Source organism: Artibeus jamaicensis, unplaced genomic scaffold (genome assembly GCF_021234435.1).
Source record: "Artibeus jamaicensis isolate MK-2021 breed Jamaican fruit bat unplaced genomic scaffold, CSHL_Jam_final scaffold_804, whole genome shotgun sequence".
Lineage (NCBI taxonomy): Eukaryota > Metazoa > Chordata > Mammalia > Chiroptera > Phyllostomidae > Artibeus > Artibeus jamaicensis.
Genome location: NW_026522055.1, coordinates 1,840,898 through 1,863,264, shown reverse-complemented (window position 1 = coordinate 1,863,264; position 22,367 = coordinate 1,840,898). Strand labels below are relative to the sequence as shown.

At 51.1% G+C, this 22,367-nt stretch overlaps 2 protein-coding genes and 1 non-coding gene across 4 annotated transcripts; all 3 read left to right on the top strand.

Moving 5' to 3' along the window:
• Positions 1 to 150: 150 nt before the first annotated feature.
• On the top strand, positions 151 to 4,480 carry LOC119052019 (kallikrein-7-like). Its single transcript, XM_037149003.2, has 6 exons — positions 151 to 190; positions 665 to 799; positions 1,284 to 1,437; positions 1,561 to 1,808; positions 2,016 to 2,152; positions 3,807 to 4,480. The coding sequence occupies exons 2-6, from the start codon at positions 727 to 729 to the stop codon at positions 3,960 to 3,962; spliced, it is 768 nt and encodes a 255-aa protein (XP_037004898.2). The 5' UTR covers positions 151 to 190; positions 665 to 726; the 3' UTR covers positions 3,963 to 4,480.
• Positions 4,481 to 9,658: 5,178 nt separating this feature from the next.
• LOC119052018 (kallikrein-6-like) lies at positions 9,659 to 17,957 on the top strand. 2 transcript variants are annotated; one of them, XM_053659773.1, is made up of 8 exons: positions 9,669 to 9,714; positions 10,026 to 10,086; positions 10,883 to 10,990; positions 11,409 to 11,456; positions 11,796 to 11,952; positions 14,994 to 15,241; positions 16,381 to 16,517; positions 17,321 to 17,957. In XM_053659773.1, exons 4-8 carry the CDS (start codon positions 11,417 to 11,419, stop codon positions 17,471 to 17,473), a joined length of 735 nt encoding a protein of 244 aa, XP_053515748.1. In that variant the 5' UTR covers positions 9,669 to 9,714; positions 10,026 to 10,086; positions 10,883 to 10,990; positions 11,409 to 11,416; the 3' UTR covers positions 17,474 to 17,957. The 2 variants fall into 2 exon arrangements, with proteins under 2 accessions (XP_037004897.2, XP_053515748.1); XM_037149002.2 differs by lacking the exon at positions 10,026 to 10,086 and having other exon boundaries at positions 9,659 to 9,714.
• A 3,576-nt stretch (positions 17,958 to 21,533) lies between these two features.
• LOC119052044 (U6 spliceosomal RNA) lies at positions 21,534 to 21,640 on the top strand. Its single transcript, XR_005083052.2, has one exon. It is a non-coding gene; the product is annotated as a U6 spliceosomal RNA (small nuclear RNA).
• Positions 21,641 to 22,367: the final 727 nt, after the last annotated feature.

Below are 22,367 nucleotides of genomic sequence, written 5' to 3'. Positions count from 1 at the left end.
TTTCACTGCCTCAGGGGTTCCAGGTAACCTGCACATTCAGGAAGGGGGTGTCTCAGAGCTGGCTCCACCTATACCCGAGGTTGCGGGGGCGGGGACGGTGCGCCATAAGAGGGCCGCCCCGCACAGGGCTGGACAGGCTTGGCTCCCAACCTAGTCTGGAGCCCAGAGCAAGTCAGACCCGCCGCCGCAGGTGAGAAGGGGCCTTAGGGGGTACGAGGGGAGGCTGGCTGGACGGCTTGAAGGGAGGGGCACAGTTGGGGGCTCTGGAGTCCTGGTTCTAAGAGATGAGGAGTTGGGGGTGCAATTTTGGGTCTCTTAAAGAAGCAAAACTGGGGAAACCAACTCATGAATGAGGAGGGGTGGGAAGCCTGATTTCTAGGTCCTCAGAGGAAGGGGGTCTGCTGTCGGAAAAGCTCAGTCTGGGGGGACGGGATGTGGTGAGGGAGTGAGGTTTTTGGGTCTGAGGCTGAAGGACACTGAGGGACAGGGCTCCTGGGTCTGAGAGAAGAGGTTGCAGACCAGGGCTCCTGGGTCTGAGGGAGGAGGGTGCAGACCAGGGCTCCTGGGTTTGAGGGAGGAGGGTGCTGACCAGGGCTCCTGGGTCTGAGGGAGCAGAAGGGCCTGAGGACCAGGACTCTTGGTTCCTAAACCCTCATCCTTCCAGCTCCAGCAGAAGACACCCGTCCTCCCTCCACGTGGCAACCCCCAGAGGCTCCCAGAGACCACATGGCAGGTCCCCATCTCTCACCCCTGCTGACCCTGCTGCTGTCCTTAGCCCTGGGAGCTGCTGGACAAGGAGGTGAGGGCCAGACCGGGAGGCCTGACCTTGCTCCAGGGACTCAAAATCACCCACATTCTCTCTCCAGGCCCCCTCTCCCCAAAGAATCCCGAAGTCAGGACCCCCACCCCATCACCCTCTTCCAGCAGCTTTCTCCCAGACGCACTGGGCTCTCCTGCTGGGGCCCCTTTTCTCCTGCTTCCCTCTGACTCCTGGGGCCCCTGTGCCCTCCAGGCTGCCCCCTGCCCTCCGTGTCTCTCCCTCATCAGCCTCTGGGGTTGCCTCCAGACCAGACGCCCCCACCCTGCATTTTGAGCAGCCCCCCCCATGGGTCCCCATCTCCGTCTGCAGCTTTCTCTGCACTGAGCTCAGTTTCTTAGCCCCTGCTCTTCTCCACGCCTCTCTGTGTGTCTCTCTATATCTCTGTCTCTCCCCATCTGTCGGCTGATTCCTCAGCTTTGCCTGCATGCTTTCTGCCCATGCTCTTCTCCATGTCTCCATCCAGGAGAGGACACCGGGGACAGAATTATTAACGGAGTTCCATGTCCAAGGAACACCCACCCCTGGCAGGTGGCCCTGCTCAAAGGCGATCAGCTCCACTGTGGGGGTGTGCTGGTCAACGCGCAGTGGGTGGTCACCGCCGCCCACTGCGAGATGAGGTATGTGGCAGGGGAGCCACAGTCCCGCCAGCTGAGCCTCTGGGTCCCCATCCCCTGATCTCTGCAGACCTGTCCCCCCCCCTTAGTGACCGTGTGTCTGTCTGCACGTCTCTCTTCTCCCAGTGAGTACAACGTGCACCTGGGCAGTGATCATCTGGACAGCAAGAGGGCTCAGAGGATCAGGGCCACAAAGTCCTTTGTCCACCCGGGCTACTCCACACAGACCCATGAGAATGACATCATGCTCGTGAAGCTAAGCCACCCAGCCAGGATGTCATCCTCTGTGAACAAAATCAACCTGCCCTCCCGCTGCCATGCACCGGGGACCATGTGCACAGTTTCTGGCTGGGGCACCACCACCAGCCCAGATGGTGAGGCTTCCCAGAGAGCCCGGAGTCCAGGCCCCCTGCCCCCTTGTCCCCCAGCCCCCCGGAGACCAGGGGGTATCCCCCTTTCCAAGTATCGAGCCCCACAGCTCTTTCTTAATTCAAGATCTAGGGCTCACACGTGCCCCCCGTCAGCACCCAGGGATCCCCAAGCCCAGGCCTCTGACCAACCTGCTCTCCCCCACTCAACAGTGACCTTCCCATCGCAGCTCATGTGTACAGATGTCAAGCTCGTCTCCTCTGACGAGTGCAAGAAGGTTTACAAGGACCTTCTGGGAAACTCCATGCTATGTGCCGGCATTCCCAACTCGAAGTCCAACGCCTGCAATGTGAGACACCCCCCCGCCCCACCCTGGCCCTGGGTCCTGCTTTCTCTTAACCCAGAGCCTGCATTCTTCTCCATCCAGAGTCTGGGGGCCTGACCCTGGTGCCCAGCCTTTCCTCACACCTGACCAGTCCTGCTTTCCTGGCTCTCTGTACTCATTTCTCTGCCTCACTTATAGTGGGAGCCCAGGGAGGCTGGTGTGGCCCTAGGGATGGACATGAAGTTGAGAGGGAGGGACTGGAAGGGAGGGAAGTGAGAAAGACAAGGCAGGGACTGAGAGAAAGAGGAACGAGGCGCTGGCTTTAAGCATGAACTTTAAGGAGGCACTCAACATTCAGTGACCAAGAGGAACCCTATTCCAATGCAATATATATTTTTAAAATCTGTGCAAAAGTCCTCAGTGCACAAAATGTTGGAGTTTTCAGTAAAGCACCATCCATGTTACCCAATTTTCTATTTGCCTCTGGCTCCCTAATGGTGCAGCACCACACAGTACTGACTCCGTGTATCTAAAATTAGGATAAGTTGTTTGTCGTGGATTTTTTCGCATTAAGTTTGATTTTTTTTAAGGTATTGCATTAAAATATCATTTATTGCAATCACTGAGGTTGAGTTCATGCCAGAAGCTTATGTCTCGGTCACCTCACCTGGGCCCTGGTTCTGGTGATGGAAGGAGCCTCCTCCTCCTCTCTGTCCCCGCTGCCTCATCTCTGTTGTCCCCTCTTCGTCTGTGAGAAGCATCTTCCCTCTTTGCTCTTCAGGTCTCACTTCATTTTCTTTGTTTTCCTCTGTGTTCTCTCTGTGTTGGAATCTATCTACCCATTAATCATCTGCCGCTGGAATGCTTGTTACTTCCTCCATCTCTGCCTCTTTCCCCGCCCCCAACATGTCTAATTCTCTGTCCCCCTCTTCCTACCCTTTCTTCTCTCCATCCTTCTCTCTGACTTTCTCTTCCTCTTTCATCCTTTGCCCTTTGGTACTTCTACTCTCTTTGCTTCCACCTACACTCTCCTTTTTCAGGGGCCACGGGGTGGTGTGTGTTAGGGAGAAGGGTAATGAGACAGGGCTGTGTGTCCTGAAGAATGAGAAGGTTCCCTCTTATCCCCCAGTGAGTGCTGATTTATAATTGTGTAAGCTGTCCAGGGACTCAGAGTCCCACATTCAGGACGGTCCCACACTTGGTTTAACACACTCTTCTTGCTGTTTTGAGATTTATGTATTTGACCCAGGTGGTCTGCATTTTCACTTTGCACTCGACCCTGTGAATTAGGTCATTGGTCCTGCCCCTGGTTCCCAGCACTACCCTGTCCTGGATGCCTGGACAAGGGCATATATGAATTCCCTGGAGAAAACACACTTTTCTTTTTGTGGATTGGCGAAGAGTGGTTCAGTGGGGCTGTGACTGCTGGGAAGCCCCACCCCCTCCCTGTCACTGGTCTCATTGGCAAGGGGCTCAAGCCAATGTCTTCAGAAAACCTGGTTTGTCCTTAGCATGGTAGCATTGATTCCTTCTCTCCCATTGGTCCACAGAGACAATGAGTCTCTTCCCATTGGCCAGGGTGGAAGGCCGTGTTCTCGTGGGCCAAAGACTTAATAGTGTGTTAGACTTCAGTGCTGGTTGCTCTGAAGTCGAAACTGATCTGCTTTCTCCCCTCCAGGGTGACTCAGGGGGACCACTGGTGTGCAGAGGTACCCTGCAAGGCCTGGTGTCCTGGGGAACGTTCCCTTGTGGCCAACCCAACGACCCAGGGGTTTATACCCAAGTCTGCAAGTTCAACAGTTGGATAAAGAAGACCATGAGAAGCCATCGCTAATCTCTCCAAACTCCCACCTCTCCAACTCTGCGTTGAATGGGAAATTTACAGAAATTAGGACACAGAGGACCTGTAGTCATATTTGACTTTACCTTTGCTCAAAGTCATATTAAAACCTTAACAATATTACATATGTGTAAACTGATAAAATCAAGCAAAAAAAAAAACAAGCTCAAAACAAACAAACACACACACGCACAAATCTCAGTGCTTGTAAAGATGCAGTGAGACCAGCAATCTCAACCACTCAAACTGTCAACTGCCACAATATTTGTGGGAGGCAGTTGGGCAAAGTACATCAAGACCCTTCACCACCTTGGACTTAGTAGTTCTAGTAAACCAGAAATGTAGAACGAGGTTTGAATTAGTGGGTTGTTTATGTGAACAACCCACAGATTTGTGAAAAGGATATTCACGAAACTGTTCTGGGTAATAATTATGCAGAGTTGTCAGTGGCATGCAAGAATGTTGATGTTATCTGATGTTAAATGAAATAAAGGGAGACAAATGTATACGCATGTGATCCTCACCGTGTAAAATAAAATAGTCACAGAATAAAATTGAACATAGTATGCACCAAACTGTATGTGGACAGTCATGAGTGCCTCCTTCTTTCTATTTCCCTTTCTGCACCTGTGCACGTTTATAACCTGAAAAATGCAGGTGGGGACCTCCGAAGAGCTCAGGTTGGGAAGAGACCTTAAAGAGGGAGACAGGAAAGGATTAGGTATCTGATTCTGAGCTTTCAACTCTGTCTCCCACCCCCCACCTGCACTGGTCCAGTGACGTGTTTCTCTATATTATGCACATCTCAGTTTTCCTCATCCATTAAATGGGAGGAAGAGAAAGGGAGGGGGAGAGAGAGAGAAAGAGAGAGAAGGAGAAGGAGGAAAGAGAAAAGGGAAATGAGAAATGCCTACTTAGTTAGTGTTAAAATGGATTTGAAACTGGTTCTGAGCATTTCACCAGGGAAGGTCTTTAGAAGATTAGGCCTGGCAGGTAGACAGGACACTGAGGTTCCGCCAGGGTCTGCCACAAGCGAGCATCCCATGTCCCAGGTGGGAGAAAAAGATGGGGTTGGGAACCCAGGTAGGCAGGCTCCTGTTCTGAAAGAACTGGGGGTAGGAATCTCTGGGAGAGAAGAGGGAAGAGGGAGGAGTCCCTGTGACTCAGAGCCTGGCCACACCCCCAGAGCCTCCAGCTTCCAGAGGCTCCCAGAGCAATCACACCTCAGACTGCTGACGGTGGAATCTTTCAGCCCAGGACTCAATCCTCCTACCTGCCTTTCCAGTTTCTCTCCCAGAATTTTCTTCTGGCCAATATGCTCCAGATCCTTCCTCACCTCAGCTTATCTCCCTCTTGAGTCTCCCTTGAACCCCACTCCCCACCCTTCTCCATATTGCAGAAATTCTGCAGACACCAGTAATTTGCACAGAGAAAACCAAGACCTCTGTTCCCACAAACCACAGGAGTCCAAGCCCCCAGCCCCTCCCCCCTCAGACCCAGGAGTCCAGGTCCCCAGCCCCTTCCTCCCTCAGACCCAGAGCTCTAGGCCCTCAGGCCCCTGCTCCTTTAGACCCAGGGGTCCAGGTCCCCAGCCCCCTCCCCCCTCAGACCCAGGAGTCCAGGCCTTCAGCCTTGTCCTCCATCTGGACAGTGACAAGTTGAAGGAATGTCTGGAGTTTTGGGCCACCCACCCCCATGAAGCTCCATCAACTTCTCCTCTCTCCAGCATGCCACCCCAAATCAATATTCCATCCAAAATTTTAAATAGTGAGAAAACACAGCCATTGCACAAAGTGCAGCTGGAGGCACCTGGTCCGGCTCCTCCGCAGCTTCTTGATGCGAGTCTGGGTGTGGGTTACTTTGCAATGACTTCAGGTTACTCTTCTTGTTGAATTTCTAAAAACAACTTGATTTCTCTTTGGGTAAGACAGGATAGCATAGTAGTTCAAGGGGCTAATTCTAGGAACTGGGTTCTTTGTGAGTTCTAATCCCAGCTCTGGTTCCTGTAAGGCTTTGAACACATTACTTCCCTGTCCCTTCATCCTGGAAAGAAAGAGAAGCACCTGGAAAGAAGAGAAGAGGGCGCTACAGAGATTGAACAACGTTCAGAAAGGACTAGCACATTGTCTGACACAGAATGAGCCTCAATGAGTGTTGGTTGTTCATTGCTTGGAACTTCAGTCACTTTTTCCTGATTACGCTCTCATAAGGTTTTCTCATAAAACATTTTCTTTAAGATTTTTTTTGTTTATTTATTTTTAGAGAAAGGGGAAGGGAAGGAGAAAGAAAGGGAGAGAAACGTCAATGTATGGTTGCCTCTCATGGGGCCCCCACGGGGGACCTGGCCTGCAACTCAGGCATGTGCCCTGACTGGGAATGGAACCAGAGACCCTTTGGTTTGCAGGCCGGTGCTCAATTTACAGAACCACACCAGCCGAGGCATCTTATAAAACATTTTCTTTATTGAAGACTTCCCAGAGCATGTCACCTAGGAGAAAAACATGCCATGATTAAGCATGCGTGGCATGGGGTGGGGACAAATCCCGGAAGGTCAATGACAAGTCCCCAGAGTTGGGGACTTCTCTCTCAGAGTTTCCGCCACTCCCCACTACCTACCACCTCCCTGCTCTCCCCCTCGGCTCTCAGCTATTCCTCCTAAATCCACCCACCCCAGACAGCAGTAAGGTAGACCTGGTGCAGGCTCCAAGAATAATAGTTCAAATCCAGGGTTGCTGGTTCAATTCCCAGTCAGGGCACATGCCTGGGTTGCAGGCTAGTTCCCAGTGGGGGGAGAAGGCTCACGAGATGCAACCACACACTGATGTTTTTTCTCCCTTTCCTTCTCCCTCCCCTTCCCTCTGTCTAAAACTAAATAAAATAAATCTTTAAAACTATTTTTAAAAAACAGATAGCTCAAATCTACCGCCATGTTGGACGCTGAGTTTCCATCCCGGCTCCACTGTTTCCTGAGTGTTTGACATTGAGCAATTAATTAACTTGATCCCTCTGTGTCTCAGTCTTCTTATCTCCAAAACAGGAGTGGGCAGAATGAAGTCATTTAGTCGGTTGGTCAACATTTCCTGAGGCTTCCGCTGGGCCAGGTCCTGTGCGAGAGCTTGGGACACAGGCGTGAGTCAGCCCCAGCGCCTGTCCTCACAGAACCTGTGGTCCAGTGGGGGTTGGGGGAGGGGGACGGACCTGAGTCCAGATGGTCACGGAGCAGGGTGACTTGAGGGAGGCACCTGCTGTGGGAATCTAGATAACAGAGTGACTAACCCAACCGCAAGGGAGTGGGAATTGGGTGGTGTTCAGGGAAGGCTTCCTGAAGGAGGTGATATCTAAGCAGTTCTTGCAACTTGATGGACGGGTTGCAAGCACATTCTGGGAAGAGACAATAGGATGGGTGAAGGCCTCGAGGTCAGAGGGCATGGCATGGTTCGGGGAACCTTGAAATAATCTCCAGGGCTAGAGTGCAAAGAGACAAGTGGGCACAGCTCCCGGTAACATGGTAGCCACTTGCCGCGGCCAAGATCCGACTGAGGATGCTGTTGACATGGAAACGACACTTCGGGTCCCCAACACTCATTGTGCAAACAGTGACAAAGCACACGCTCTTCAAATTTTTTCTATTTTGACCTCATGCTGCAGTGACAGTATTTTGCATGTATTGCGGTCAATGAAATATTAAAATAAACTCTTGTTTTCTGCGGTTTTCATTTCTTCTTCTAAATTTTATTTTTTTTCAATTACAGTTTGCATTCGATATTATTTTGTACTGGTTTCCGGTGTAGAGCATAGTGGTTAGACAGTCATATACTTTCCAAAGTGATCCCCTGGTGTCCCCCATGCCTGTCGGACACCATACATAGTGATGACAATATTATTTTTTTAATATTTTACTTAATTATTTTTAGACAGAGGGGAAGGGAGGGAGAAAGAGAGGGAGAGAAACATCAAGGTGTGGTTGCTTCTCACATGCCCCCCACTGGGGACCTGGCCTGCAACCCAGGCATGTGCCCTGACTGGGAATTGAACCTGCAACACTTGGGTTCACGGGCCAGAGCTCAATCCACTGAGCCACAGCAGCGGGGGCTGATTACAGTATTATTGACCATGTTTCCTATGCTCTATTTACATTACATCCCCATGACTAGGACTAGGTAAAAAAAGCTGAAGGGATTGAGAAGTATGGGTTGGTAGTAGTAGCTCTTGCTTCTTTTTGCTTTTTTTTTTTCAATTGTGGCTACCAGAACATTTAAAAGTGCACGTGTACCTGGCATTATATTTCCACTTGCCAGCACTGTTCTGGATGCTGAAGGTTTTCCAACACCAGGCTGAGGGGTTGGACTTGGTCCCAAGAGTGATGGGGTACCCAAGGCAGGGTTGTGAGCAGGAGAGAGAGAGACAGGGTCAGTTCTGGATGCAAGAAGAACCCTCTGGGGTCGAGTGAAGCGTGCAGGGAGTGGGGGGAGCCTGGAGTGATGGCCTATGTGGGTAAGATGGGAGGTCTGAGCTGAGGCCAAGCAAGTAGGGATGGAGAGGAGGGAGCCACACAGGGAGGGGGCCGGTGGGGTGGAGACTGGGGATCCAGCCCGCTGTCTGCAAGGATGGTGGGTCCTAAGTTCGGCCTGTGAAGGGCACGAAGAAAAGGGACGGAGCAGGGACCAGCAGCCCCGGAGAGTACGTTAAATGCCAAATTGGTTTTCATCCTGGAAGCGATGAGGACCAAGAAAAGGTGGCGACAATTAGCTTTAATGCAGGAAAAAAAACAAAAAAACACCGTAGCACCAGGCCCAAGCCATCTTGCAGGCAGACATTATTAAGATCAAACTGGAGAGCATTATGCTAAGTGAAATAAGCCAGGCGGTGAGGGGCAAATACCATACGATCTCACCTTGAAGTGGAACCTCATCAACAAAAGAAAAAAAGCGAGCAAAATATAACCACAGACATTGAAATTAAGAACAATCTGACGGTAAGCAGAGGGGAGGGGGGGATAATGGGAGGAAAGGTTTTCAGACACAACTATAAAGGACACATGGACAAAACCAAGCGGTAGTGGAAGCAGGGGAGGGAGGAGGGTTTGGCTGGGGTGGGGAGTAAACACAGACAACTGTAATTCAACAACAATCAAGTAATTAAAAAAAAACCAAAATAAAACATTTTCCAATTTTCCTTAAAAAAAAATCAGAAGCCTCCACTGCCATCAACTTTCCTGAAAACCCCGTTTTCCTTCTCACGCCCTGCTGCTCTCTCGTCCCTGTGACCACCATACCCACCCGAGTTTCCTTCCACGCAGCCCCCTCCACTCACATCCTCTCTGGTCCCCCGTAGCCAAAGGGCCCCCATTCCACACGCCCACGTCGCGCTCGAGTTTTCTTGCAGCCCCGCTTATTTCCATATCGCTCCCTAGGAGTTGAATTTCGAGCCCCCCAATCCCCCTGCGGCCCCCCGGCTTCCCCGCGCCCCGCCCGGCCTGCGGTCGCCCCTTCTAGCTCCGCAGGAACCGGACGCTTTGCGCGCATGCACGCGCTTCTCCTGGGAATAGGCGAAGATCGGTGGAGAGAGATTTAGAGACTCAGAGAATCAAGGGGAAGGACAGACTCGGAGAAAAAGATGGAGAAAGAGGCAGAGAGACACACGCACAGAAGGAGAGACTGAGATGAACACCGAGGAACATCCAGAAAGAGACGTGGAGGAGACGCCGCGCCAGGGCCAGGGAAGCGAGCGGACGGAGACCTCGGAGGTGGGCCGGCTTGGATGGAGGGCGGCTGGGAGGGTCAGGAGTCCTGATATCGGGGCAGAAGTGGGTGGACAATCAAAAGGCAGCCGCAGGACTGTCAGGCAGAGACAAAGAGGAACTTATGGACGCAGCCGGCTGCCACCGGCCTTCCTGGGAGGTTGGGAAACGGGGCTGCCAGGAGCGTGGCACCGACTGCTGGGGGCGGACAAAGCCGGATTGTTCCGAGTGCCTGGCTGTCCCCACAGTGCCTGGGTCTGCGCCCCAGCCTGGGGCGGGGTCGAGTGCCAGCTTGGTGACACATGCTTTCTCACTAGCTGGCTCACTCTCTCGTGGGGACGAGGAGGTCGTCAGCACTCACACAGGGACTTAAGGCAGGTGCGTGAGTCACCCCAACCCAACTAACCCATGCTGCCTGGCTCCCAGGACTCCAGGATCTGTGGGTCCGGCGCACCCACGGACAGAGGTGGCAGGGTCCTTGGAGGCCAGCGCGACTGTCACTTTCCCCGGAGGCCTGCATTTGGTGCTCAGACACTTTCTTGTTCAAGGATGTGGGAGTCCAAGGAGTTAAAGAGGGTCAGCTTCGGTCTTTCCCTTCCCGACCCCTCAGGAGTCAGCACCCAGCTCCTCCTCCCCCAGACCCAGGAGCCCAGGCCCCCAGCCTCTCCTCCCTCAGACCCAGGAGCCCAGGCCCCCAGCCTCTCCTCCCCCAGACCCAGGAGCCCAGGCCCCCAGCCTCTCCTCCCCCGGACCCAGGAGCCCAGGCCCCCAGTCTCTTCCTCCCCCAGACCCAGGAGCCCAGGCCTCCAGTGCACGTAGGGACCAGAGCTTCCTTTCCTGGAAGCTCAAGTCAGGGGTCATCAGGAGCAGCGCTGTGGGGGTGGGAAGAATGTGCGTGGGAGGCCCGGAGAGGAGGAAAAGGGTGGGGTAGTTTCCTCAGGGACCTGGAGAAACAGAGGTTAAAAAGGAAGCACCGGGAGCTTCTGAGGACAAGACCAGCCTCTGTCTTCCAGGGAGGCCGGAGCCCTGGATTATCTGTCAGGCAGCCTTTGATGTCTTGGGCCCCCAAAGCTCCTACATCTTTTGCTCAGTCTCCCTGTCATTCTGTGTCTGCCTCTCTCTCTCTCCTTCCTAGGAGTCCTCACTACTTTGCCAATCCCTTCTCTCCCCTCAGCTCCCTGTGTTTCTGACTCTGTCTCCCTGTTCATCTGCCTGTGTCACGTGCTGTCCCTGCCCCCAACCCAAGAACCCCTGGACCAGTAGGCAGTGGCCCCCCCAGCAGGTAAGACCACATGGCACCCCAGAACCTACAAGTGGGGGGTGGGCAGTGAGCAACAGGTGAGCTCAGAGCCAAGGTGCAGAGAAAAATGCATCAGGAGAAAGACCATCAAGGATCTCCCAGGTCAGCCCTGCCTGTTGCTAGGCAGGCAAACTGGAGCCGAGAGGAGTGGAAAGACTTGAGGAGACTCTCACAGCGAGAGGATCCTGGGACTACCCCATGCAGTGCTGGGTTCTTGGGACCCTCAGATGGAAGATGGAGGGCAAGCGATGGGGAGGCTGGACAAAGACCAGAAGTCAAGGGTTGGGAGAGCATGGCAAAGCCAAGGAAGGAGGGAACCAACAACGAGGAGGTAAGAGGGGCAGGGGCCTGGGTAGGGCCTGAGACAGGGACTGATGGAGCATTTTGCTTCCCCTCCCAGGACCGGCCATGCAGACGCTGATTGCAGCACTGGTTCTGATTGTGGCAGGTGGGAAGAAAGGGAAGGGGCTGGGGAGGTTGGGGACAGGGCAGGGGTTGCTGATGGGGCAGAGATTGGAAATGGCTACGGGAGCCCCAGGTGGAGTGGGTTTGGGATAAGGAAGATGTCGGAGGAGGCTCGGTGAGGAGTAAACAAATGCAGACAGGGTGGGGGGTGGGGTGGGAGGTGGGAGTGAGGGTGCGGAACAGATGGAGGATGGGGTTGGCTTCAGGAGAGATACTAGATAACTTTGGGGGTGGGGATAGTGATCACCTTGATGATTAAGACAGAACCTGGTTCGCCCTGGGGCACACACCTCCTCTCTGACCCAGACCCTCCCTCCCTCAGCCCAGGCAGAGGTGAAGGACAAGGTGCAGCATGGCGGACCCTGTGAACAGCTATCCCACCCTTACCAAGCTGCCCTGTACCACTCAGGCCACGTGCTCTGTGGAGGGGTCCTCATTCACCCACTGTGGGTCCTCACAGCTGCCCACTGCAGAAAACCGTGAGTTTCCGTGCTGTGGATGGGGAGTGGCTACAATGGGACCCCACCGACGTCTTGCAGACTTCAGGCATGACATGACGCACTCATCCCCCTGTGCTAGTGAGAGGCCATCGGATAACCAGTCTCATTTGAGCAACATTTAATTGAGCATTAAATATGCACCAGGCACTGTTTAGGGTCCTGCTGGGGGGGGGGAGGAGTCCAAAAGAGGAGGAAAAAGCAAGCAGAATTGCTGTTTTTGTGAACTGACCTTTTTACCAGGGTCTTGTTGAGAGAGATGGATTTAGTTCTAGGTTGCAGTGGGATGACACTAAAGAGTTTTTTTTATCTGCGCCCTGGCTGGTGTAGCTCAGTGGATTGAGCACAGGCCTTGCGAACTAAAGGATCGCGGTTCAATTCCCAGTCAGGGTACATGCCTGGGTTGCAGCCCAGTTCCCAGCAGGGGGCGCACGAGAGGCAACCATCCATTGATATTTCTCTCCCTCTCTCCTTCCCGCCCCCCTCTAAAGATAAATAAATATAGCGCCAATTCCTTAAAAAAAGAGAGAGTTTTTATCTGGGAAGCATCAAGATCCGATTTCATTGCTGAAGGCACTGCAGCTACCTTGGGGGAAGGGGCCTGCGCAAAAGGAGATGATGAAGGGGTACATGTGGAAACTGTTGCCATTGTCTGGAGCTGTAAAATGGTAGCTGGGACCAGGGTGCTAGCAGTGAGGATGGACAAAAGTGGGGAACCTTGGGAGTTAAGACTGAGCCAGCAGAGCTCAATGATATGGGATGGGAGGGAAAGACAGCAAACAGGGCTGACCTCCAAGTGTCTGACTGGGGTGACTGGGTGTTGGGTTGTGTCTTTTGCTGAGTCAGGGGAACAGGAAAGAGAAACAGTTGGGATGTAGGCGGGGGAGCATCAGACTTTTTGCTTTCACCAAGATGAGTCTGAGATACCTGGGAGATGTCCAAGAAAGATGCCAGGTTGGCCGCTGGTACTCAGGAGAGGGGTCAAAAATGGAGGTAAATATTTTAGGGCTCATCTGCAAAGCAGGCGATATTTAAAGCTATGGGGTGGGATGAGATCACCCAAAAAAAGAGAGATAGGGGAGCATAGGGGACCTGGAACAAGTCCACAGGGGACTAACAACCACGTTACCCTGGCAACCGCTGTTCAACGCTCACTGGAGGCCAGTGAGGCAGTAAAATGCCTTTTCCTGGGTAGAACTCCACGGTAAGGGTCTGTTGGCCCCATTTTGCAGATGAGGAAACTGAGGCTCAGAGAAATGACAAGGGACAACTCAAGCATGTGGAAAGCAAGAGGTGCCTCACGTCGCTGTTGGGAGGGGTCTTGTCAGGCAGGGTCATGGATTCAGGGACTCCCATGGTGGTCTCTCCCAAGCTCAGGGAGACCTGGCCTGACTCCCACCATCCTGATTCATTCGGAGCCTGCTGACTGAGAGCATCCGCTAAGGGCCAGATTGGAACTGGGCAGTGGAGAGTCAGGAGTGGATGAGAAACCCTGCCTTTGGGGACATAAGGACAGAAAGACAGTTCCTTAACCAACCAGCCCCTGGAAAAAAAAATCATACAATTGCAAATTACCCTAAATCCAGTGAAGGGGGAGGACAGGGATGGCTCCCCAAGAGAAAAGAGCGGAGGTACCCACTGCTGATGGATGGGATGAAATTTAAGCTGAGGCATGGAAAACAAGGAAGAGTTGCCAAGGGAAGTTGGTGGGAGAGCATTTGAAGCAGAGGAAACACAAGGAGAAAGGCCATGAATTAAGAACAATCTGGAGAGTTACCAGTTGACAGGGGGCAGAGAATAGGGGGATGAGATGCTTGGGCTTTGTTCTGAGGGCAGTGGGGAGCTCTGGGAGGATTTTGAGCAAGGAAGTTGCTCTTCGATCCATTTCACAAATACATACTGAATATCCATCATGTTCCAAAAACTGGTCTAGGCACTGAGGATGCTGTATCTGAACAAAACAAAAACTCCACCTTGATATCCTAGAGCTGTGCCATCAGCCACATATGGCTAATTAAATTTGCATTAATGAAATGAAATCTCAAATTCACGAGCTACTTTCAGTAACCCCCTGTGGGTATTGATCATTGTGTCAAACAGCACCGATAGAGAAATTCTCACCATTGCACACAGTTCTATCAGGCACCGATGCTATGGTAGGAGAAGAGACAATAAAACAAGTAAATATCCAACACATACCTCATACATAAAATAATAATGACAGGGTTTCTAATGGAAAGAAAAACAGGAGAGGGAGGTAGGAATTGCCTGTCGGGGTGGCTATTTACATCTTAATTGGGTTACCAGGAAAGGCCTCACTAACGAGATGACATTTGAAGGAGGTGAGGGAGTGAGCCATGCAAATATCTGGGGGGGGAAAGTTTCTGGCAGAGGAAACAGCTAGTGCAAAGGCCCTGGGGCAGGAAAATGACCGCTGTATTCAAGGAAAGGCAGGGAAACCAGTATGGCTGGGGCAGAAGAAGAGAGGGGGAGAGTGGGAGGAGATACCTGTGAGGTGATGGGCAGCACTTTGTGGGACATGGTGACTACCTTGGTCTTTACTCTGAGTAAGATGGGAGTCATCAGAAAACTCTGAGAAGACAAAGAACAGAACTGGCTTATGTTGTTAAAGCATCTCTGGCTGCTCTGTGGAAGATAGGCTATAGAGGGCTAATGGCAGAAGCAAGGAGTCCATGAGGTAGCCACTGCCATAGTCTGAGTAAAGGATGATGTTGGCTCAGACCAAGATGGTAGCAGTGCAGGAGGTGAGAAGCAGTCAAATTATGGATATACATTGGAGAAACAAAAGGATTTCTGGACAGCTTTGATGTGAGGCATGAAATAAAAAGTCAGGAACAGTCACCAAGTTTATTCTGGAAGGATAGAACTGTAATTTACTGAGCTAAAACAGGACACATAGTTCATGGTGTACCAGGCTAACTTTACCTCCCACTGTGGCCCCATCTGGAGTCTCAATTGCAACCCAAGAGCTAAAGGTGTGACCCAGGCCTCCTCTCTCCCAGGAATCTTCAGGTCTACCTGGGGAAGCACAACATTTATGAAACAGAGCACTTCCAGGAGCAGAGCTCTGTTGTCCGCACTGTGGTCCATCCTGGCTACAATGCTGCCACTCATGACCAGGACATCATGCTGTTACGCCTGAAGCGCCCAGCCAATCTCTCTGAACGCATCCAGCCCCTGGCCCTGGAGAGAGACTGCTCAGCCAACCGCACCAGCTGCCACATCCTAGGCTGGGGCAAGACAGAATACGGTCAGTAGGACAAGGACGATGGGGGAGAAGGCCAATGGGCGATGGGTCATAGGGAAGGTAGGATCAAAGATGAAGGTGATCCAATGATGCAGACCAGTGGGACCATCGATCACTGGGTGAAAGGTCAATGGGGAAGGACAGCAAATATAGGAATTGGGCCAATGAGTGAATAGCCAATGGAGAAAGTAGACTAATAGATGAATGGTAGGGGTGGGTGGGCCATAAGATGAAGGGTCAATGGGAAGATACCAATGAGGGAGAAGGCCAGTTGTCAAATCGGGACCAATCAGGATGAATTGATGATCAAGAAGAGATAAGCAGAGGGACTAATGAAAGAAGAGAGATTAACAAAGCAGGAGAGCCAACTGAAGAATGAATTGAGAGAGTGAACGGGGAGAGAGAGTTAATGGGGAAAAGACCACTAGGAAAGAGTGAATAATCAAGAAGAGTCACTATAGGAAAGACCAAAGGAAGAAACGATCCAATAAATCAGCAGGAACCACTGAAGGTGGGCCTGTAAGTGAAGGCCCAAAAGAAGAAGGTGGACTATTAGATGAAGGGCCAATGGAAGGGTAGAGTCAATGGGAGAGGGCAGGCATTTAGGAAAGGACCAATGAAAGAGGTGGACCATTGATGAAGGGCCAATAGGAGGAGAGAGCCAATGGGGGAAAGGGGACCAGTAAGGAAAAAACTAATGGTCAACTGGTGACCAATCAGGATGAACCAACGGGAAGAATGATCCAATGAAGGACAAAGGGGTATAATAGAGGAGGTCACTACTCCAGGAAGAGAGTCTAGAGGTCAGCTGTAACTACTGGAGAAGGTGGGGTTGATGGAAGAGAGAGGAGTGGAGGCAAGGCCTAGGAGAAAGGAAAAACCAACAGAAAAATGACTCATGGAGAAGAGGCGACCAATGAGAAAGACAAGTCAATGGGGGAGAAGAATGACCAAAAGAGGGGCCAATCAGGAGTCAGGGCCAATAGAAATGGGTCATAAGAATGACTCATTCTTAGGGAGAAGGGAACTAGTGGGGAATGAGAACCAACAGGGGAGGGAGGAATTTGAGGCATTGGAGGATGGCTGCAGAAGATGTGGGAAGGGTAGGTTGTGAATGGAGCCCGGCCCTTGTCTCTCGTCAGGTAATTTCCCTAATACCATCCAGTGTGCATACATCCACCTGGTACCTCAAGAGGAGTGTGAGCGTGCCTACCCTGGCCAGATCACCCGGAACATGGTGTGTGCAGGGGATGAGAAGTACGGGAAGGATTCCTGCCAGGTGAGGTGGATTACCGGACCTGCCAGTTGCTTACACAGCAAAGGACAGAGACACAAAACACAGAGCGAGGCAGGAAGAGAGAGACACACGCAGACCCACACAGAGCTTAACAAACCGAGAGAGACTTTGAGGCATGCAAAGGGTGAGAGACTCAATTTGACACACAGAGACACAGTCAGGAACAGGCAGAGAAACAAGGACAGCCAGCAGAGACAGGAAATGCAGGCAAGGATGGAGATGGAGAGGTCAAGAACCAAAGAGTCACAGCATGGAGGCAGATGCATGAGGGAACTGTCCTTCTTCAGAGAGAGACTTCACAAGTCCTGCTCAGACACAGCCAAGCTGGAGTGAGAAGGGGCTCCACCCCCCACTCCCAAATACCTTTAACTTGGCTTTGCTCCACTGTTGTCCAGTGGGTCTCCCTACCTTATGCCAAAACTTACTCTGAAGGCTCTGGACTAGCCAAGAAGGAGAGAGAGGGACCAAGATAAAGTGATACATGTGATCTGGATGAAAAGAAAGAGCATGCACATCTCTCCAATCCCCCTCACCCCCCTCCCCACCTCCCCCACCTGTCAGACTCTGTTCTGTTCTTATCTTTCTCTCGATGCCTCTCTGGATGTTGGTGTTCTCTGCTTCTCCTTGCTCCTGATGCTCCCTTGGTCTCTCTATTTCCCTGTGTATGACTGTGTGTCTGTCTCCATCTCAGAGTGTCTCTCTTTCCCTCTCTATATGTCTGTGTGTCTCCTTCTGTCCCTGTGTCTCTCTCCCTGCATTTCTGACTCTCTCCCTCTTCCCCACAGGGTGATTCCGGGGGCCCACTGGTGTGCGGAGACCGTCTCCGAGGCCTTGTGTCATGGGGTAACGTCCCCTGCGGCTCCAAGGAGAAGCCGGGCGTCTACACCGATGTCTGCAGATATTGCCAGTGGATCCGGAAAGTCATTCAAGGCAGCTAGCTCTGACGTGGGACATCCAACTCTTGACTTTGATTCCCACTCGTTGGCTCTAAAATATCTCTGACCAAGACCATGCCTTCCCTTCACCTTCCCAGGCCCGACCCTTCGTGCTTAATTCTGCCTGATTCGACCCCAGCTCCATCCCTGCATCCCTGGGGGTAAGAAGAGACACAGGCTGAGGTCTTTCCCCCGACACTAACAGAATACAGGAGAATCCCTTCTCTCCCTGATTAGCCCATGGGCTTGGTGTCTCCCTCCAGAGGAGTGGTCACAAGTCTAGAAAAACCTGCGTTGAAATAAACGCAGCTCTGCCCCTTGCTATTCATGCACCCTTGGAAAGTGCCCTCCTTCACTGCGCAGAATCTCATCTGCCAAATGGGGATCATGACAGTGAATTCCTCATAAGTCTGTGGCTGCCGTTGGGAGGATTCAAGGTCTCCAACACACTGAAACATGTGCACTGGTGTCTGGCACACCTGCCTGCTCAATAAAGAGGAAATTTCACTGTTGGTGATGCTTTTTTGTTTTCCTCCCATGTCTGCTGCTTGAAACCCAGATATTCTTAGTTATTTTAACAGCCTGATTTGACATATTTTCTGCTCCAGGGAGACCTCCTTGAGTCTTTTGCCTTGTGCTGTCCCTCAGGGGTGGCTCTCTCCCCTTTGTTGGGGTATAAGCAGGAAGGCGAGAGGGTTGGGAGACCACTGTGTGTAGTAAAAGTGATGGGAGAGGATGCCTGGACCAGGTCAACCTCAAACTCCAGGATGAGAGGCTGGGGCTTCCTCCTGACAGCAATGGGGAGTCATGGAAGGGTTGTGAGCAGGAGCAGCACTGGAGACATGTAGGGTGGACCAAGTAGGAGAGGCTGGAGGTCAGAAGAAGGTCAAAGTGATGGGGCATGGAGAGAATGAGGGCTGAGCTGGGCCTAGAGCTGGAGTGCTGGGGAAGAGAGGCTGAATATTAATTCACTGAAGGAGAAGTTTGGGAGGAAGGCATTCTCATAGAGGGAGCAACCTGTAGAAAAGCTTGGGGGTGTGCCCAGAGATGGCACATGGCTCAGGATGGTGGCGGCTGGGGCTTGAGGCAGGAGAAGTGGGGACATGACTGGAAATGTAGGTCAGTGGAAGATGGTGCTGGGTCTTGAATGCCAAGCAGAAAAATTTGGCCTTGACCCTGAGGGCCTTGAGGAAAGGAAGCAGGAGATCCAATCTGGCTATTAGGAAGATCTCACTGGAGTCCATTTTAGGCGGGAGGAATGGGCAGGGAGGAGGAGAGACTGGAGGCCCTCAGAGAAATGAGGGGAGTGGACAGGCAGAGCTGGGGGAGGACCCAGGCTTCCACGTACTTCCTGGGGTTCTCCCACCAACGTGCACCACACGTGACCCTGAACCGAGGTACACCCCTCTGCCCCCCAAACCCCAGGGCTGTGTCTGTCCTCACAGAGGCGCTCTTCTCTTACACCCTGCCCCGCCTGCACCATCCCTGAGGAAAACAAAAATAACATCTAAGTCACATGTCTTCCCAGGAGGATGAGTGGGACCGGTAATAGCTCCCCAGAGAAAGGGGATCAAGGCCCTACATGGGGCTGGGGTTAGGAGCAGAGATATTAGGAACAGAGGGAGGATCAGGGAAGATAATCCAGCTGCTTCCCAAATATTCAAGGCAGCCTTTTTTTTTTTTTTTTTGCCCAGGACAGAGTACAATGAAACTGGCAGTTACTAAACAAAATCAATCCTTTGTCGTTTTTGATGGGAGGATGATGGGGTCCCAAGACAGAGGGAGCATTTGAGAAGAACAGAGACCCTTGGTTCCCAAGATCTTTCGAGTTGGAGAAAAAGCACTTACGTGTCTTCAGGACCAAGGAAATACGAAATTTTATCAAAAGGAGGTGATAGGAAGCAGTGGTTGCCTTTTATGAGTCCGTGGAAATGCTGAGTCATGGGACAGTTCTGGGCCTGCCTTGACCAACCCCTTGTACAAGTTATAAATGAAAATTAGGGCCATGAAATGCCCCTGGATCTGCAGGAGGAAGAAAATCCATCAATGCCCAGACCAAAACCAACTTCCTTTCTTCTTCTCCCTTCATGGATAATAATAATAATAAAACACTCACTTAGCACATGCCAGGAACTGTCCTAAGGGCTGTACATATTAACTCATTTAATCCTCAGGGCAAGCCTGTGCACTGGCTACCATTATGTTCCCTAATGACAGATAGGAAAACTGAGGCTAGAGAGGCTCCCTGATTGGCCCAAAGCCTTATAGGTACTAGTGGCCAGGTCAGGATTTGAATGGCAGGAAGCAGCCTTCTTCAATGCTCTGCCACATGAAAGTCTTCTTTCAGAAGGAGCTCCTACCCTTTGCAACAGCATGAATGGAACTGGAAAGCAATATGCTGAGTGAAATAAGCCAGGCGTTGAAAGACGAATACCATATGAACTCACCTTTAACAGGAAGCTAAACAACAAAACAAACAAGCAAGCAAAATATAACCAAAGACACTGAAACAGAGAACAGGGGGACAGGGACCAGAGGGAAGAAAGGAGGGAATTTCAGGGGAAAAGGGGAAGGATTCACAGGAACAAGTATAAAGCACACATGGACAAAAACTAACAGGGGTGGAAATGGGAGGGAGGTAGGGAGGACTGGGGGGTGGGCTGGGATGGGAGTAAAAGACAGAAAACTGTACTTGAACAATAATTAAATTAAAAAATATTTTTTTAAAGTCTTCCTTTAATTCTGATATGTTTTCAAATTGAGCAGAGAAATATTTAAGGCCCAGTCTTTAACACAAATGGTTTTTGAAGTAGAATCTTTGCACAGTTGGTGCCAAAGGTGCTTGTATGTTTAAGAGGATGTTACTTGTTTTAGGGACAGCCTTGTGACTTCAGCTTGAAATGTGTCATTGATCTGTGATTTTTCAGTTGGAGTCGTACCAACTTTATAATATCCAATGTTGGGAACCTTGAAAAAATGCAACCTTGGTCATTTTTATAAATGTAACATACAGAGACGTAAAAGTGTATTTTAGTGCTGGGAGGTTTGTCTAACAAATGAAAGACTTCCAAAAGAGACTGGATGTGTTTGTTTTAGAAATGTACTCTAGCCATGGCTGGTGTAGCTCAGTGGATTGAGTGCAGGCCTGCGAACCAAAGGATTGTGGGTCGATTCCCAGTCAGGGCACGTGCCTGGGTTGCAGGCCAGTTCCCAGAAGGGGATGCACGAGAGGCAACCATACATTGATATTTCTCTCCCACTCACCTTCCCTTCCCCTCTAAAGATAAATAAAGTCTTTTAAAAATTTATTTAAAAAGAAATGTACTTTAAGATGTTTCAGGATACAGTACCCAGTTTGTAAAGGAGACCAAACATTATTATTTTAAAAAACATAAAAGTGTGTTAAGACATGTCTAAAATGAAAAAGCTTGTAAGCTAAACTTAAAAGACTAAGAAAGTACTAGGTTGCTAGATTTATCACTTTAACACAAGAGATATTCCTCATAATCATCAAAATAAACCTCAGAATTTTATTTTTTTATCCTCACTCAAGAACATTTTTTTCATTGCTTTTAGAAAGAGAGGAAGTGGAAAGAGAGACAGACAGACAGACATTCATTGACTCCTTCTTTTACATATACCCAACTGGGGATCAGACTCACATCCTGGGTATGTGCCCTGACCAGGAATCAAACCCATGACCTTTTGGTCTACAGGCAATGATCCAACTAACTGAGCCACACTGGCCAGGGCTCAGAATTTAATTTTTTTTTTTTTTTTAGTTATTCCCCCCCCCCCCGGTGCACTAAGCCAGCCTCACGGACTCTAAAACCTCTCTTCAACAGGTGCTGAATGACAGAAGTGAGCAAGGCCACTCTGGATTTCCCTTCAAGGAAAGTGACCTCTACAGGGGTAGCATCTCAGGTGTCTTTGTCCATTTTGTTCATGGACAGATCTGAGTCTGGCACACAGTAGGTGCTCAGCGAATACCTGTTAAATGAGTGTTTGGCTCTTCTTACACCCTAGGCAGGTCAGAAACTGGGAGTCACAGAATGGACACAGAGGGCTCACTTTGGCAGCACATATACTAAAATGGGAACGATACGAACAAGATTAGCATAGCCCCTGCGCAAGGGGGACATGCAAATTCATGAAGCATTCTGTATTTTTTTTTGTAATAGCATAAGCAATTAAGCATTAAAAAAAGAAAAGGATGCAGAGAGTTGTGGGCACGCAGAAAGAGAAGGGATGGAGAAGAGGTCAGGAGAGGCAATCTCAGATGGCCCAGCACCAGCAAGGGAGAAGCCACTTTTTGGGTTCCCCACCCAGTGCCCCATTTCTGAACGGGCCAAGAGCCACCCGCCCCCCTATCTTGGCCTCTTGGCCTGTTTCCTCAGCGATGGGTGGCCCTGCCCAACACCCTCGCCCACGCCTGACTGTGCAGCTGGGCCACCGCACAGACTGGATCCCTGCCCTTTTCTGCTCCGTAGTCCCAGCCCCAGGGTGAAGGGCAGAAAAGGTTGGGGGGGGGGGGTTCTTAGCAAAGTGGCCTGAGTCTTCTGGGCCCAAAATGCAGAGTGCAGGAGACAGAGGGACAAAAAGATATAGAGATACAGATACTTAGAACCAGCAACAGGGAAACAGAAAGAGATTGAAAAGGACAGGGTGATCAAGAAGAGAGGCAGGGGAGGATAGATAGAGACCCAGAGGTGTAGAGAGATTAGTCAAGAATCACAGAGACACGCCCTGGCTGGTGTGGCTCAGTGGATTGAGTGCCAACTTGAGAACCACAGGGTCGCCATTTTGATTCCCAGTTGGGGCACATGACTGAGTTGCAGACCAGGTCCCCAGTAGGGGGCGCACAAGAGGCAATTACACATTGATGTTTCTCTCCCTC